The sequence below is a fragment of the Perognathus longimembris genome, chromosome 1 (assembly GCF_023159225.1).
Source record: "Perognathus longimembris pacificus isolate PPM17 chromosome 1, ASM2315922v1, whole genome shotgun sequence".
Lineage (NCBI taxonomy): Eukaryota > Metazoa > Chordata > Mammalia > Rodentia > Heteromyidae > Perognathus > Perognathus longimembris.
Genome location: NC_063161.1, coordinates 154037782 through 154054882, shown reverse-complemented (window position 1 = coordinate 154054882; position 17101 = coordinate 154037782). Strand labels below are relative to the sequence as shown.

Sequence of the window (17101 nt, the reverse complement as noted above, 5' to 3'; positions counted from 1 at the left end):
CTGCCCTGCTTTACTAAAGTTGAAAGAAACAAAGGTAAAGGCGTTCATCTCCCCACCCCACCCCATTTAATTTCTTACTGTAAGATGTAAAATACACATAGTAAAGTATGCAAAACAAATGTGTGGCTCAATCAATGAACATCAAACAAACACATGTGACAAATCAGAACATCACCAGTATCCCATTAGCCACGCCCCTCAGGCCCCTCTGGTTCCCTCGGAACCTGACCTAGGGACGTGGCTGTCCTGAACTTCTCTCTGCTTTCACTACCTGAATGTGCAGTCCCCAGTGCCAGAGTTGAGTTTTGCCCACTGGTGACTTTGGGTGTGTCTTGCACAACCTGCTGTATGTTGCACGTCCGTCCCCACTAACCGTAGGTTATCTGCACAGGTGCTAGCATGTGTTCTGGTTTCTGCGGCCTTGCTCACACTCAGCGCTCCTGTCCCTCTCCCTCCTCTGTCCTGGCCAAGTCCTAGCTCTGGTTAAAGCCACGGCCAGAGCCTGAGACCACTGTCCCCGGCTGCACAGGGCCGGGAGGGCCCCCACTCAGCCTCTGCTCTCCTCTGGAATTCCTGTCCCCCTGCTGGTGCTGCCATCCACTGCTCTACCTCCTGGAGAGCCAACCAGCGCTGTGCTCTCCCTCCTGGATCCTGTTCACTGTTCCATCACTCACCCGCTCCAGGTCCGCCATGATGTGGACTCATCCCCCTCTCCAAACTGCCATTTCTGCCTCACACCTCTCCCCAGAGATGACATCTTGTTAGGCCATCAGTGGCACCCACATTGCAAGTCCAGAAGATAGTTCCTCTCCTAAGAGCCGGTACCACACCTGGCTGAGCCCCCTCGCCCCCTTGGCAGTTCCCTGTGGGCTCCTCTCCTGTCCTGGGAGGGGCTGTGTTCCTCCCACCCCACCAGACCCCCCTCCTCAGCCTCTTCCCTCCCTGTGATCTCTCGCTCTCCTCGCTTCAGCACCTGTGTCTTCCTCCACATGAGTGTCCCAAAGGCATCTGGAACTCCCCTGCTGCCCAGCCCCTGTTGCTGTCTGAGCCAGCAATCACTGTGGCACCGGGGGTTGCCCGCACCCAGCCCCGATGCAAATCCTTTGCCTCCCTGCAGCCTTGGGCACCAAGTCCGCGGCTTTTCTCTGCTTCCCAAGGTTGCCATTGCAGTGCCAATGCCTGTCTCAGCCTCCAAACTTTCAGTAAACCTGTCTTTGTTTTTTAAGTCACTTTCTCTATCCCTATGATAGTATCTGTACAATTACTGCATGCATTGATGATCAAGTAAAAAACAGTACCTTAAGATAAGATAGCGATTGTGCTTTTCGGAGGAATGTTCAGCCTCACTGTCACCCAAGAGTCCAAATTAAAAACACTTCCCAAGAAAGGAGTGGAGGCCCTTCAATGGCTTTCAGCAATCATCTCCCAGGAGAAACTGAGGCAGGCAGCTTCCCGAGGAAACAAAACTCCTTCCCCTCTTGTTTCAAGATGGAAACCACTGGCAGTGCCCACCTGCCATGCACCAGGCTCTGGCTCTCACCTCAGCCCCACAGAAAATGCAGATGGAAACTCAGCCCCACAGACCCAGGGCGGCCCCTAGAGTTGCTGTTCTAGTAAAGGTTACTATGGGGCTGGGAATGTGGCCAAGTGGTAGAGTGCTTACCTTGCATGCATGAAGCCCTGGGTTCGATTCCTCAGCACTACATAAACAGAAAAGGCCGGAAGGGGCGCTGTGGCTCAAATGGTAGAGTGCTAGCCTTGAGCAAAAAGAAACTCAAGAGACAGTGCCCAGGCCTGGAAAAGTTACTCTTGGGAAAGCTAAAAACAGGCTAAGTAAAAAGAAGTATTCAGAATTCTAACATATCCACACAAGAGTAGAGACATTGACTAGAAGTGAAAGTCCTCAATTGCTGTATTACAGTTGTGAAACTTTGTATTCTTTTTCCTGTGCCAAGAAGGGTTTGAACTTGAGGCCCTGTGCTTGTTTGTGTGGCTGGTCTCTGTTTGAGCCATGATCCAGCCCAGCTTTGGAGATGGGCCTATCTGCCTGAACTGGCCTCAACCAAGACTAAGTCTTAGCCTCCTGAGTAACTAGAATTAAAGGCATGAGCCTCCTACAAGTAGCTAGACTTTTTGGGTTTTTTTTTTTTGCCAGTCCTGGGCCTTGGACTCAGGGCCTGAGCACTGTCCCTGGCTTCTTCCCGCTCAAGGCTAGCACTCTGCCACTTGAGCCACAGCGCCGCTTCTGGCCGTTTTCTGTATATGTGGTGCTGGGGAATCGAACCTAGGGCCTCATGTATCCGAGGCAGGCACTCTTGCCACTAGGCTATATCCCCAGCCCCTTTTTGGGGTTTTTTTGGCCAGTCCTGGGGCTTGAACTTGGGCCTGGGCACTGTCCCTTAGCTTCCTTTTTGCTCAAGGCTAACACTTTATTTAGTGCTTGAGCCACAGCGCCACTTCTGGCTTTTTAGTCTATGTGGTACCAAGGAATTGAACGCAGGGCTTCATTGCATGCTAGGCAAGCACTCTACCACTAAGCCACATTCCCAGTCCCCAGACATTAAAAAAAAAAAAAAAAAGCTTCCATATGGCTTCGTGGTAGTGCTTCCCTAGCATGCATGAAGCCCTGGGTTCAATTCCTCAGTACCACTAAACAGAAAACGCCAGAAATGGCACTGTGGCTCAAGTGGTAGAGCGCTAGCCTTGAGTTCAAGCCCCAGGACTGGCAGGAAAAAAAAATGCTTCCATTAGTTATACATGGGGGAGAATTGTATTATTTTCTACAAGCTTACAATGTATTTCAGTCTACACTACCTTATTCTCCTAGGGGACATTTTTTATTTAACATGCTTTCCTTAGGCCAGACCTCCAGTACTGGGGACAAAAATTATGTAGGCGCTCAGGAGAGCGGTGGCGACGAGAACCCTGCATGTCTTCCTTGGGGATCCTAGCATGCAGTAGAATTCCAGATGCCCGGGCAGAGCTGCCCCAGGGCTCCACCGTGGGAAGCAGACCCCAGGGCCCGCACAGCGGGGTCCTGCAGCCCAATGCATGGCAGAGGGCAGGCCCAGGAAACAGGTCCACCCATGGGACCCCTGAGCACAGGCCACTCTGCTGCAGGCACCCAGGGCCCCGCAGCCTTGGGCGGCTCTCAGAAGAGGGCGCACCTCTAATATCGTCTTTGGGTGGGGTTTGTCTCAGGCCCTCAGGCAGATGCAGCAGAGGATGCTGGAACTCAAGAAGACTCTGCAGAAGGAGCTGGTGAGTCCCCACATCGGTGTTCACCCTGGGACTCAGCCCCAGGGCTCCCCTCCCTCCCTGGCTGGCTGGGCCTCCCGGGCCCTGTGCTTCCTTCGGTCGGGGTGGGCCTGGCCCTTCTCTGGACTCGCACCCTCGCGGGCAGGCAGGCTGGCTCTGGACGGCAGTGCAGGGGTCAGGGTGAGCATGCAGGACCTGGAGCCATGAATGCAGGGGCCGGCCTTACCTGGACAAGCGCCGCACCTCTGTCCTGGCTGCCCGCGGCCTGCACACAGCTAAGGAAGGGTGACCTCTCCTCTCGCTGCCAGCCCGACCTGGAGGTGCGGAGCCCTCCTCCTCGGGGACACCTTCTACCCCTGCCCCAGTGCAGAGGAGAAGGGGGGACCACAGGGACCCATTCAGCGCAGCCCTTTCTATTGATTTTCAGAAAATCAGACCTGACAATGAGCTTTTTGAAGTCCGGGAGAAGCCAGGCCCTGAGATGCCACACATGGCTCCCTCTGTCACAAATAACGCCGACCTGACAGACGCCCGCGAGATCAACTTCGAGTACCTGAAGCATGTTGTCCTGAAGTTCATGTCCTGTCGCGAGTCTGAGGTGAGCGGCAGCCAGGCTGCCTTGCGCACTTCCTCCCCGAACCCCCTGGCCGCTGGTCCCCCCAGCCTTGCCCTGACCCAGCAGGGCCACGGGGGGAGAGGAGTGCGGCTCAGGTGCTGAGGAATCCCGGGGAGCAAACCCACCACTGCTGCGTCCTGCGGGAGAGCAGCGGGGAGAGACCGAGTCCCCGCCCTCAGACCCTGCAAGGCTCCATGCGCTGACCCCGGCAAAGGAGAAACGCCGCCATGGAGCCCAGAGCCCCGGTAGCAAAACTTACTTTGTTTCAGGCTTTTCATCTTATAAAAGCTGTGTCCGTGTTGCTGAACTTTTCACAAGAGGAAGAGAACATGCTCAAAGAAACTCTGGAGTATAAGGTGGGTTCCCAGCTCTGCAGTGCCTTCTGCCAAACCACCAGGTCAGGCATCCATCCCGGCAACCGGCCAGCCACATCTGCATTAGCGACTTAGTTGCTTTGGAATGGTGAACTTGACAGTTTGAAGGGTATCCTTTGTGCTCAAATGTCCACCAACAGACTTCTGATTTCTCGAAGCATTGTTATTGATTTCCCTTCTCAACAGCCCCTGAATAGTCTAGTACCTAGACTGAATGTTTTTAAATTGCATTTGTTTCTGTGATGAGGGTGTAACTCAGTGGTAGAGCACTGCCCTAGCGGTGGCCTGGTTTAATCCCTAGCACTGCCAAAAACACCCCCACATTTCAAAGGTACCTGCATGTACCTTTGTATCATATGTATTAGAGCCAGGTTCTGGTGGTGTGTGCCTGTAATCCTAGCTACTCAAGAAGCTAAGGCCTGAGGATCGTAGTTCGAAGGCAGTCCAGGTAGGAAAGTCTAAGACTCTTAGCTCCAGTTAACCACCAAAAAAGCCTGAAATGGAGCTGTAACTCGTGAGAGAACTTTAACCTTGAGCAAAAAAGCTCAGGGGTAGCACCCAGGCCCTGAGTTCAAGTCCCAGGACCAGTACCAAAGAAAGAAAAGAAAAAGTTGCCCACAGTACCACTAAGTTGTTCTCATCAACTTAGTTTCTTTCTCTCACATCTTTCCCGTAAGTCTAAGCTGGGTTCCTCAGACCTACAGACGGGAGCCCGCTTCATTGCCCTCCCAGCCCATCCGGAAGGACGCCTGGCTACTCCAGGCAGGAGGGGAGGGGCTGCTCTGCTTCCTTTGCTCATCTTGGACCCCTTTCCCTTTCCTATGCAGATGTCCTGGTTTGGGTCCAAACCAGCTCCCAAAGGCAGCATCCGGCCATCCATCTCCAGCCCTCGGATACCATGGTCCTAGAAGGAATCACCCACCCAAGGATGCAGCTCCATAGGTTGACACTTTTTCTGTGAAAAGAACACTAACACACCAGTCTGGGTGGGTTTTTAATCACTGTATCTGCAGTATTTTGTACAAGCCCCCAAACATTGTTTACAAGACTTAGAGGCCCGCCCCCCTGTAAGCTGATAGGAACCTCAGGAGGAAACTGATCCTATGACATTTTGGTCACCCAACTGGAAGGTCCAGGCACTACCCAGATTCCAGTGCTGCCAGTACCCCAGCTCTGGCCTGTGCCTGAGTCCTCTTCCCTTTTTAACATTAGCACTTAAAGCCGAAGCAGGAGCCTGTCAGGCGACGCGTGACTGATCATGTAGCGGTGAGGTGAGGAGGGGAAGACAGCCTTCGCAGGAATCAGCTCGGTGGATGCGGTGGAGCACGCCGGCAACCCGAGCACTCAGGAGGCCGAGGCCAGATCCCAAGTTCCCCAGCCTGTGCTAACGTAGTTAAGACTCAAAAAAGGAAGGAAAAAAGGGTCTCCTTCTAGCATGCTTGGGTTCAGACGAGTTAGCAGCCTTTTCACCCTTCTCAAGAAAACATCATTGTCCAAACCAAGGCCCTGAGAAGTGTGCGTGTTTGGAGTGCCGGGACCTGGGCGGCTTCACGGATCTGCAGCTTCTGTGGCATCTCCATCTTACTTAGGAAAACTAGCGACAAAAAGATCCTAAGTATAGCACCAAATACACTCAATTGCCTTTTAAATGAATGTACTTGTCCCGATAGGTTGCTGGTAAACCATTTAAAACTATTTTTATAGCTAAAATTCGTCACTCTTATAAACAGGTCTTCTGCATTATAAAATCCATGTAACTGTCCTTAAAGGAAAATGGAGCGAGAGGAAGCTATATCCCCATCCCTGCGTCATGTTGCTGGTCTTGTGTGCCATCTGCTGTCTGCAGCAGGGGTGGGGTTTCACTTGCTCTCCTCCTCATTCTCAGCAAATGCTAATCACTTTCTCTTAGGGACAGCCTGCTGACGTTCGTGGAAGCAGCATGTCTGTTCTTCCCCCGTCTGCCTTGTGTGGAGCCACTCTCCCTCCCCACCCCCAGAATTTAACATGACACTACATTCATACCCAGCCTCAGCCGGCTGCAAACTTGATAGCCCCACAGGCTTCTGGCTAGAGTGATCAACACTTGTGTTCCTTATTACACTTGTTCCGAATCTAAAGGGAAACATCCTATTGATTTACTTTCTGATGAAACTTTCATTAGTAAATTAAAAACTGAATAACTGGACCTCCTAAATTTATTATCAGCTAACTATGTAAAGTTGTTTCTCAGTTGTGAAACAATTAAGGCCTATACACATGTACCCATAAAATACATCCCAGAGAAACCCGGGTATTTATTTGCATTTGCCTGTACTTCCAGAAGTACCAAGCCAGGATAGCATCACCCACCTCAGGCTCCGCCCACTACCTACCTCCACACGCGGCTTCCTTGCAGAAGTCTGTCCCTTGAGAATCCCACTTCCCATCTATTGGGAAGCAAAGTTGGAGTCCCGTTGTCCTGACTTTGAGGAAGCACTAGCTTCTGTACCAAGCAAAAGTTCCTCCTTTTCCCCATGAGGAACGGTTAGTCCATGGCTAGCCAGCAGTAGCTACCGCACTGTGGAAGCCTGTCCCACGTCAGCGGCTTCCCCTGTTGAAACAGTGAGTGAGGTATGATGGGGCCTGTTGGGTAGTCACTTATTTAGGGACAGCCCTCTGGCTAGGCTTTCCTGCATGTTGAATTTCCTTCAGCTTTAAGAGGAAGAGTGGAGTAAATATTCCAAGTGATTGAATGCACTTTTACTTGTATAAAGTTTCCTGTGATAGACAGTATATATAACCCTTTATATGAGCATTGGATCTTGATATCACTCCCAATGTTGTAAATAGGGACTGTATTATCTAAAAACTGCTGTAGAACATTTGTGGTGCAATACACTTTTTGATTAAAGCTATTCAATTCAGATGCAACTAGAATGGGTTGTTTCTGTGGATTTTTATTTTGGTTTTTTTTTTGCCAGTCCTGGGGCTTGGACTTGGGGCCTTTTTGAGCACTGTCCCAGGCTTCTGTGCCACAGCACCACTTCAGGCTTTTTGTGTTTATGTGGTGCTGAGGAATCGAACCCAGGGCTTCATGCATGCTAGGCAAGCACTCTACTGCTAAGCCACATTCCCAGCCTGTGGAGTAGGCTTTACTTGAGGGGATGGTTGGTACTCTGGTCAGTACTTGGGGAATATTCAATCTAATGCTCAATACAAGGGCTACATCTGATGGTCTTTCAGAAGGAGCCTCCCCAGACTGGCTTTGTGTGGCTGAGCATGTGATCCTCTGAAGCCAACCAGCCTAGTCCTCCCTCCTGAGAATGCGGGGGCTCTGAGGAGCTGGAGGGGCCTTGTGACTAGAAGGACCTCAGGAATATGAACGAGGACCTCACTGTTCAAGAATATCAGCTACAACTGTATGTGCAGAGCGGCTTTGAAGGGACTCACCAGTGGTAGTTCCAGGGGACAAAGCTTTGCTGGCCTGGCCACTGGCTGACTGCTACCTGGTTCTGGTGATCTGCTCATGACAGGAAACTGGTCGGCAACACTGCTGAGCCAGCAGCAGATGGTGACCATGCGCAGCTGGGGCCCACCCTCAAAACTCCCAGTGCAGCCACACAAATGGAAGACTTTTAAAGCCTTGGTCACTTATTAAATGTTTGACACTTTATTAAATTAAATAAGCTCCAAAATTACATACAAATCAAGAGTAAGAAACAATAAATAGTTATTCAGCAAAATGCCTCTTGCAGCAGCCAGCAGCACTGTGGCCAAAGCTCCAGTACTGACGAGGCAAGAGGCCTGTGGAGTGCCCTGCTCACTCCCCAGGGACAGCCACCCAGAACAGTCCAACTCATTCATTACCATCCCATTGGTTACCGCTTGCTTACATACAGGAAACACACCGCAATGTACATACTAATGAGCCAAGAGCTTTATTGATGCAGCAGGCACTTTACAATGAGCCCGAGAAGCCTTCTCTGCGAAGACAGGATGTCTGTACAAACTCAGGGTTTTTCCACTTCAGAAAGGAAAACAAAACAAACAAAAACAAAACAGGCTCCCTTTCACCACAGCCCTTGGATCTGCACCTGCCCAAATCACCCCTCCCCACGTTAAACAGGCAGTGCACACAGGCGCCCCTGACTGGCGCCGGCCAGTCACCAGCCAGTCCACGGCACTTCTGCAGTACTTGGTAGACAAAGGCAGAGACTCAGATCCTGCAAGGATTTAGGAAACAGTAAGACAACTTCTCCCTCCACCTTGAAAATAAAATACATGTCCGCAGATATGTGTCCTGAAATATTTCGTTGGGAGTTCCTAGGAAGGTAAGTTCATTGTCAATCCCTTCTTCACCAGCCTGGGCATCCAAAATTCTTCTCAAGGTAACATGAGTCTTTTTGTTAAACAGTCTTTCTTGCTGTAAGAACTCTTATAATGGAGCCCAGGCCTCCTACTGCTAAGGCCTGTGGGGCAGGAAAAGGAAACGTCAGGTGAGACCTAGCTGGCCTGGAACAGGGGTCTTGACCTGCCTGGGAAATGGCACACATTCTAGCACCTAAATCCTACCATGCCAGACTCGGGAGAAAGTCATCTCCAGTGCAGACCACCTTCTAGGAAAGGAGGCCCCATCCCGGAGCCGGGGGTCCCAATTATGGCCACTGTCTTCCAGCACACGGCCCAGCCCAAGCTTCCCTGAGCAAGATACATGCTTCCCACTTGTCAGCACGAGCCTAGGCACGGGAACGCATGCCAGCCCTGAGAGCTGGCTGGCCACCCCGGGCACACCACTGGGGAGATGGGGGGGGAGGGGGGTGGCCCAACTGCTCCACCAGCGCTACCCACACACTGAGCTGGGGAGCTCGGTGCGAAAGCATTTGCCTCGCATGCAAGAGGCCTCGGTGCTTGAAAAGCTCAAGGCTGAGCTCCTTGGGAAGGGCAGATGGTATGTTAAGTCCCATCCTGGTCCCTTAAATGCTGGACACCTGCACTCAAGTGCTACAGAAGGTGAGGGACAAGGGGGAGCACAGCGGCACACACATTAATACATGGCCTTGGGGGTGTGTGTGTGCGCTTGAACTCAAGGCCTCGCACCTTTGGTTGGCATTTTCACTCTACCACTTGGGCCACAGCTCCACTTCCAGCTTTTTTTTTTTCTCTCAAACACTTTCCAGATTGGTCTGGCTACAAACCCCAATACTCCCATCTCAGCCTCCTGAGCAGGCAGGAGCCGCTGGCACCTGGCTACATGGCTGTGCTCTTGGACTCCCAAAGTGAGGGCATCAGCCTTTTCTGCTTTGCGTGGACACCTCAAAGGGTCTGTCCCTTCTAGTGCGTCGGGGTGAGCCCAGAGCAGGAAGCCCTTAGTTCCAAAGGGAGGATACAACTTATTTCTTTTCTTTCCTACTTTTCTGGCCGGCACAGGGGCTTGAGCTCAGCTCTCTGGCTTACAGCTGGTGCTCTAGTAGGCAAGCCAAGCCCCCAGCCTAGCATTTTGCTGGTTAATGAATGGACTTTGCTGCCTGGGCTGGTTTCAAATCTTAACCGCCCAAGCAGCTAGGATAACACAGGTGTGAGCCACTGACCCGCAGCTCCGGCCTCCTCCCCCTTGGCAGCTGAGGGCCCAGCCCGCAACTGGCCCCACCTCACCAGGCCCCTGCCCCGGCCTGCACAAGGGGACTCTCCTACTGGGCCTAAATCCACGGCTGGAAAGCAAGGGCAGCGGGGTTAGGAAGCAGATCCCTCCGGCCGCTCCCAGGGAGACGAGTGAACAGCTGAGCCCGGCACACGCACGGGCCCGACACACCGTCCCACATCTGTCCTGGGAAAGCTGGCCCGCCGGGGCCATGTTACATACCTTTTCGTGCCACTGGAGTAACACGGCACTGCTATTTTCTGTGGGCTTCTCGAACCCTTTATAAATGTACTTCATTAACAAGTCAACCCCATTTCTGTCCAGTGACTGCACAGCCTGCTCGATTTCGCTGCTCTTAAAGTTTGTGAGCACTTTCAGCACCACGCCCTGGGCTCGTTCCTACAGAGGAAAGAAGAGGGGGTGAGCCCACTTTGTCTCCGCGTGTACTCCAAGTACCACACCAGATGGACAGAAGTCACCAGAAAGTGTGCGACTGCTAGTTCATCTAAGGAAGACAGAAAACAAGTGGGCTAAAATACCTCAGTTTCTCTCATTTATGTTAATAAGGTGTTGCACTTACTTTGGAAGGAATGAGTAGTTTACTGGGACCAAGATCAGTTTTTCTTTTTTGTGGTTGTGGAGATGGAACCCAGGGCCTCAGGCTTCCAAGGCAAGTGCTCACCTCTGAGCTGTACCTCCAGCCTAAGCCTAGTCTTGGGGCTTGAACTTGAGACCTGGGCTGAGATTTTTTTGTTGTTGTTCAGGGCTAGCATTCTACCACTTAAGCCACCAGTCTACTTCCAGCTTTCTGCTGCTTTTGCTTCTTAGCTGCTCACTGCCTTTCCTACCTGGGCTGACTTTGAACTGTAATCTTCAGATCTCAGACTCCTGAGTAGTGGCATGAGCCAATGGTGCCTGGCTTCATTTTCTTTTTTGATGACACTAGCCAGTAGCTGATGAGGTGCCTTTACTAGACTTGCAGTTGACCAAAGCATTCATACCCCCTGGTAAAGGAGCAATGCCCTCCCACCTTTGTAAGATGCTAAATCCCAGCTGGAGGAAAGCCCCTCTTTCTGGACCAAGATTTCCAGTTTGGGTCATGCAGTAAGAATAATTTCATCTTAGTGAGCATGGAGGCTCACACCTGTAATCTTAGCTACTCGGGAGGCTAAAATCTGAGGGTCTCAGTCCAAAGCTAGCCCGGGCAGTAAAGTCCATGAGGCTCTTATTTACATTAATCACTCAAAAGGCCAGAAGTGGAGCTGTGGCAAAGTGCTAGTCTTGTGAGTGAAAAGAACGCAGGAACAAGCTAGGCACTAGTGGCTCACACTTGTAATCTTATCTACTCAGGGAGCTGAGATCTGAGGATTGTGGTTCAAAGCCAGCCTGGGCAGAAAAGTCCCAGTGAGACTCTTATCTCCAATTAACCACTCAAAAACTGAAGTAGTGCTATGGCTCAAGTAGTACAATGCTAGCCTTGAGCCCCAAGAGCTGAGGGATAGCGCCCAGGCCTTGACTTCAAGACCCAAGACTGGCACAAAAAATAAGAATAATTTCATTTTTCACCTAGTTCTTAAAGACAGGAAACCCAAAAATTGTGAAACTGCCAGGCATGAATGGTTCACACTGTAATCCTACTCAGTAAACTGAGATCTGAAGAATCATTCAATACCAGCCGAAGCAGAAATGTCCACTAGAATCTATCTCCAAAATAACCAGCAAAAACAGGGCGGGAGAGGGGGCTCAAGTGAAGGAGCACCAGCCCAGCAAACAAAAGGCACTGAGCTCAAACTCTGTACTGCAAAAGAAAACACAATCTGACATTGATTTAAAAAAAAAAAAAGCCACTTAAAATATAGGCCCATTTCTTGTGGTACTTACAGATCTTTTAATATTAAGTGTACATGGTATCATCACTAAATTACCCCTATTTAAAAAATAATAAAAATTTAAATTAAAAAAAAAGAGGAAATCCAAAAAGTACCTAAAGTCCTCCTGCAGACAAAGCCTACTCAGCAGTCCACGGAAGTGTTAAAGTGATAAAGGCCCCACTAGCCAGCTAATCTGCGGTGGTGCTCGTCCGCTGACTTGTCTGTCACCCCACCAGGCCCTGGGCACAAGTGAGTATTTCTTTGGGAAGCTTTTGTAATAAGCACTGGCAGCTCCGGCACTGGGATGGAGCATAGAGGTAGAACGCGGTGTAGCATGCTGACGGCCCCAAGATCTACCCTCGGCGGCATAGACACAACACCGATTCAATGGCACGCCAGAGGACGTCAACATCTGGAAGTGCCAAGGGCTTTGCTGGCAGCACTCCAGTGCCACCTCACGCCCACTACGGAGGATGAAGCAAACCGCCCACACCCCAACGAGCACGAAGAGAAAGACAACCAGTCCCGGGCCTGAGCTGCCTGAGCGATCACTTTACCTTCACGGCTTGATTCTTGGTGTTGACTGGAGAGTTCCGCAAGGCCGCGTGGAATGCCCGAAGCATGTCCCCTGTGCATCGCGGGCAGTTAAGGAGGGCTAAGTTCAAGTGTGTCCATGCTTTCTGTAATGACCTCACTTCAAAAACGGCTCCTCAGGGATCTCCAAACAAGCCCCTGTCCAGTGACAGCCCCTGTGGGAGGCATCGCCTGGTTTTATCCTGTATTTCTTCGAAGCCACGGGGGCAGGTGGGGATCACTTCTAAGGAACAGCCCCCTCAAGGGGAATCTGTGGTAAGTCTGGCTCATCGCCCTCACACCTGCTTGATGCTGGGCACACTGCCTGCCCCGTGGGACCCTCAGAGCAACCAGGCAGGTGGACTGGAAGCCATTTCCATCCTTTCATTCTACAAAGCAAAAAAGGAAGGCACAAACAGGTTTCACTCTTCACCTAGTGCTTATCAAACTAAGGAAGTCAAGGCGTGTTAAAATCCACCCGGTTGGCCAGGCACTGATGGCTGACGCCTGTAATCCTAGCTACTCAGGAGTCTGAGATCTGAGAACTCTTGCCTCCAATGAACCCCAGGAAACCAGAAGTGGTGCTATGGCTCAAAGTGGCAGAGTGCTATCCTTGTGCACAAAAGCTCAGGGACAGCGCCCTGAGTTTAAGCCCTATGACTCATACACCCCCTTCCCCTCCCCCAAAAAATCCTTGTCTAGGTCAACCAGGTCCCAACAGTTACTAGAACCTTTCCCCAATAAAATAAGCCAGTCTCTGCTCCCCTACCTCCACACCATAGTTTTAGTCCTAACACATTTTCCCCCTGTGTTCTAGACACCCAGCACACGAAATAAAATTACAATGTGGGTTAGGTCCCCAAAGGTGACACCTATTTTAAACTGAATTACATCAGCCAACTTTCATTTCCTCGTGTGAAACACTGGCTTCAGCCAAAAAGCTTCAAAAATAGAACAAGGAATGGCTCTGCCCAATCAGGCCTTTACTCCTGTTCGGGCAGCAATACCCACGTGGGCAGACAGGGTCTCTGGAGCAAAGCCCAACTCCCAGCTTCCCCACTGCGTGCTCCCAATCTTGGCCAAACTGTCTACACCACAGCTAAGCAGCAGCCAGCCCTGTTCCCCAGCTCCTTGCGTGGCTCTCATCCACCTTAACAAGGAAAGGCAGCCTCCCCCTCCACCTTTCCGCTTTGAAATTCCTCTTCCCCAAGCAAGGGCCAGCCTTGATGCGAGCCACTGATAACCTCTTCCTCATAAGTCCTTTTCTAATGTGGTGTCTCCAAAGCAAAAGGCAAGGTCGCTGAGGCTTAAGAGGAACCTCGCTACAAATGAACACCACCAGCAAGCATGCTCGTCCACAGAATGGGAAGGCAACTGCAAAGACACAGCTAACCTGCAAGGCAAAAAGCTGCTGCTCTAGGTGGCAAACAAGCACCACAGCCCAGGTGGGCAAGATCTAGGAACAGAAGGGGGTGTCCCTGGAATCACATCTCCTCTAAGAAGCTGACCTACATACCCAGCCAGCTTTAAGGTCCTTTCAGAGAAGAGGGTGTGAGTCTGGGGGACCCTGCCCAGCTCCCATCTCCTCTGGACCATTCTCAACCACAACTATAGACACTTTGGGCCAGATGATTCTTTGATGAGGTCTAGTGTGAACCATGCAGTATGCTCCCCGGCATCCCTAGCCTCTCCACACATCCAGTAGCATTCCAAATTGTGACAATCACAATGTTTCCAAATACTGCCAAGGTTCCAGGGAGATTGTGTGTGTGTGTGTGTGTGTGTGTGTGTGTGTGTGTGTATGCGTGCAAGATCACGGGAAACCCCTGTTGTGGCTGCTTCACTAAGAAAAGGAACTAGGGTACCCAGAATCACCACTGGGTCTCAGTTTCTAGGTCAGGCTCTTTCACTCATTATCTCCCTCCAAAAACTCTGTGTAACAAGGACTGCTTTCTCCATTTCAGAGGCTCTGCGAAGGGCATTTACCTGCTCAAGGCTGAAAAATTAGGCTGTCCAACTGGCCTCAAAGCTGAGCTCTTTCTACAATCCCTTCTGCTGCAATACTCCAGACCCAGAGTGTGCCCAGGACATTCGCTTCGGATCTGCTGAGGCCGGTGAGGCAGAGGACATGAGACTGGGGAGGGCATGTGACCCATGCTAAGTCACACAGCTGGTGCAGGGGAGAGTCGGTCTGTGAGGACTGGTAGCTCACGAGCTGCCTCTCCACTTGGGTGACAAGCTTCCCAGCATAGGCCTAAGGCAGGCCCCAGTCCCAGCCTCCTTGACCTCAACTTCCGGACTCTCCACAGTGAAACACAATGCTCTGATATAGGATCAACATTCAACATGTTAGGAATACAAACAGTTCCATCCTCCTGCCTACTTTGGGTCCCACATTTGCCTGGATTTCTGTCCTCATCTGTTAAACTCTTTCCCCAACCTAAGAGGTATACTTCCCATGGTAACAAGGTTTGTGACACCAAGAGGGAAAAACTACCATTCCCTCAGCCAGCGCTGAGCTGCCTCAAGGAACCAGTGAAGGGCTGGGGGCTTGTGGAGACTTGACCTTCAACCACAAGTCCCAGCAACAGCACAACCAAGGCAGCAGCTGACCAGGCCTTGGCCTCTTCATTTGTGAACTAACAGTTCTAGGCTAAAGACCTGACCCTGGAGAGCCTGCTCAGCACTAAATGCCTGGAGCCAGGCATGCACCAAACTAGAAAACCAACCTTCCTTTGGGGGGGGGGGGGCTTCTCATAACCTCTTCTCATGCTAAGAGGGGAATCTGGATGGGGCAGGATAGACAAGTGTGCACCTTCACCTTTGAAAATACATTCCAGAACAGTCAGAAGGCTTTTGTTTTAAAGGCATATTGGAGAAGCAGGGCAAGACTCCTCCCAAAAGCAGTGGGCCTGATTTCCCAAGCTGAGTCAACCCATTAAACACCCAGAACCTGATTTATATACAGCAGGAGCCTCCAACCCTGCCCTGGCAAGTGCGGGGGAGGGGTACACACTTCCCGTCACCATTTGAATAAAGAAAAAGTCTTCCTGCGAGAGTAATACAGTTTCCTTTGCTCAAACTGCTAGGGGACCACAGGGGCTTGGGACAATCACCTCTATTTTTATTCTTCTGTTCTACGTGTCTATTTTCTGTGGCCACAGGAAGTCATTTCCAGTCTTGGGGCTCTACTTTTATACTTCACTTTACATTGTAAGGCTTTTCTTAGCTCTAAACGACTAGTTTTTCCCACTGCTTCCCGCACCAGGAGGTTACTGGGGGAGCCACAACTCACTTGTTGAGTGTGGCTGACACCATCCAAGTCCAAAGTGCTCAGAAGAGAATGGGTGAGGAAAGGTGGTTTTAGCTGACTCAGGAGTCAGATCCCAAGCTGGCCTTCGCCAACACACACACACACACACACACACACACACACCCCTCTCTGTTTTTTTCTTCCCCGCAGTCGGCCACCCATTTTTCAAGTTCTAAGGTAATCGGGCCCAAGACAGCCAGTGGGGCGGCCCAGGAGGACTGTGCGCCCCCAGCCCCACCCCCGGCCACCCGGGCCGATCAATTACTCGGTGGCGGCTCACCTCAGCCCCTCCCGAAAGCCGCCCGGTGATGGCCCTATGGTCTGCAAGGAGAAGGAGACGAGGGGGATGGGGAGGTGAGAGGCTGGCTGGGTCGCCCGGGGAGAGCCGGGGCCCCGGGGTCCGGAGGCCTAGGGGAACCGCACTCCCGAGGAGGAAGACGCCGGGAGCCCAGGACTGAGAGGACAAAGCCCGGGGAGCGGCGGGTCAGAAGGCGGCAGGGCCACCGGCCCGCGGGGAAAGAGGACACCGGGCCAGAGGAAGCAAGGTGGGTGGGAAGGAAAGGCCCAGGGGGAGTCCCGGTCCGAAGGGGAGGCGAGGGCCGTGCGCCGCGCCGGGAAGGATATTGCCGCAGGAGTCCGTCCACCTCGCTGGGGTCCGGGCCCGGCTCGCCCGCCGCCGCCGCCGCCGCCTCCTCCTGCTCGTCCACGAATTTGTTCTCGTCAAACTCATCGATGTCCACTCGGCGGAAGCGCGAGGACAGCGTGTTCCGGGCCATGGCGGGAGCTCGGCGCCCGCTCAGCCGGCTCCGCTCCGCGCTCGGCCTCGGCTCCGCTCAGTTCACAGTACCGGCCCGGGCTCCGGCTCCGGCTCCGGCTCCGGCTCGGGCTCCGGCTCGGGGGCGGGAAGCGGCGACCCGGCACCTCCTCCGCGCGCAGCCGCCGCCCACTCACTTCCGGTGCGCGCCGGAACCGGAAGCTGGGGGCGGGCCCAGGAGGGAGGGGCGGAGAACTGGAGCGTGAGTGCGGCTGTCTGTCTGTCCGCGCGTGTTGTATGTAGTCTTCCTAAGGAGCGTGTCTCCCGCCGTGTGGCGAGCTGAGCAGGCCTGGCACCGAATACGCCATAACTAACCTCTTTCTCCAACTCTCTCCTGCCTCGGAGGAGCCCCTGGTCCAGCAGGGGGCCCTCTGGTTGAGCCTGACCCGGACAGAGTGGACCCTGGGACCCCAAGAGAAGGCCTGAGAAGGTCCTACAACCCTGGGCTGCGACGTGAGAGGGAGGCCTGAGCCGTGGAGCCTTGAACAGCGAGCACCACACTGCACAGGGGTTGTCTGTGCCTTGGTGATAGAAGTGACCCTGTGGTTAAATAGCAGACTTGAAAGACGTTTGAAGTGCAGCCAAGGGCTGACAAAACGCTGTAGGCCTTTTAACTTGAGGGTGTGGAGACCTGCTGGGTGGGGGACGGGGAGAGGATGTTTGTA

At 52.4% G+C, this 17101-nt stretch overlaps 2 protein-coding genes across 3 annotated transcripts in view; one reads left to right on the top strand and one right to left on the bottom strand.

Annotated features, from left to right (window-relative positions):
• Golga1 (golgin A1) overlaps positions 1 to 7155 on the top strand; it is a 48607-nt gene extending 41452 nt beyond the window's left edge. For both annotated transcript variants that reach the window (XM_048342532.1, XM_048342523.1), the window contains exons 20-23: positions 3202 to 3261; positions 3686 to 3856; positions 4144 to 4230; positions 5076 to 7155. In XM_048342532.1, coding sequence (XP_048198489.1) covers positions 3202 to 3261; positions 3686 to 3856; positions 4144 to 4230; positions 5076 to 5156 — 399 coding nt within the window. In that variant the 3' untranslated portion in view covers positions 5157 to 7155. The remainder of the gene's footprint in view (positions 1 to 3201; positions 3262 to 3685; positions 3857 to 4143; positions 4231 to 5075) is intronic.
• Positions 7156 to 7874: 719 nt separating this feature from the next.
• On the bottom strand, positions 7875 to 16483 carry Arpc5l (actin related protein 2/3 complex subunit 5 like). Its single transcript, XM_048342556.1, has 4 exons — positions 16247 to 16483; positions 12294 to 12366; positions 10088 to 10264; positions 7875 to 8696 (listed from the first exon to the last, which is right to left on the bottom strand). The coding sequence occupies exons 1-4, from the start codon at positions 16396 to 16398 to the stop codon at positions 8634 to 8636; spliced, it is 465 nt and encodes a 154-aa protein (XP_048198513.1). The 5' UTR covers positions 16399 to 16483; the 3' UTR covers positions 7875 to 8633.
• Positions 16484 to 17101: the final 618 nt, after the last annotated feature.

Bases quoted from the DNA above. Each gene is read 5' to 3' on its own strand.
- Arpc5l (XM_048342556.1), bottom strand. From the start codon at position 16,398: ATGGCCCGGAACACGCTGTCCTCGCGCTTCCGCCGAGTGGACATCGAT. The intron at 10,265-12,293 runs GTAAAGTGATCG...TTTCCTCTGTAG, and splicing joins CCAAGAATCAAGCCGTGAAG to GAACGAGCCCAGGGCGTGGT. The intron at 8,697-10,087 runs GTATGTAACATG...CCTGCCCCACAG, and splicing joins TACTCCAGTGGCACGAAAAG to GCCTTAGCAGTAGGAGGCCT.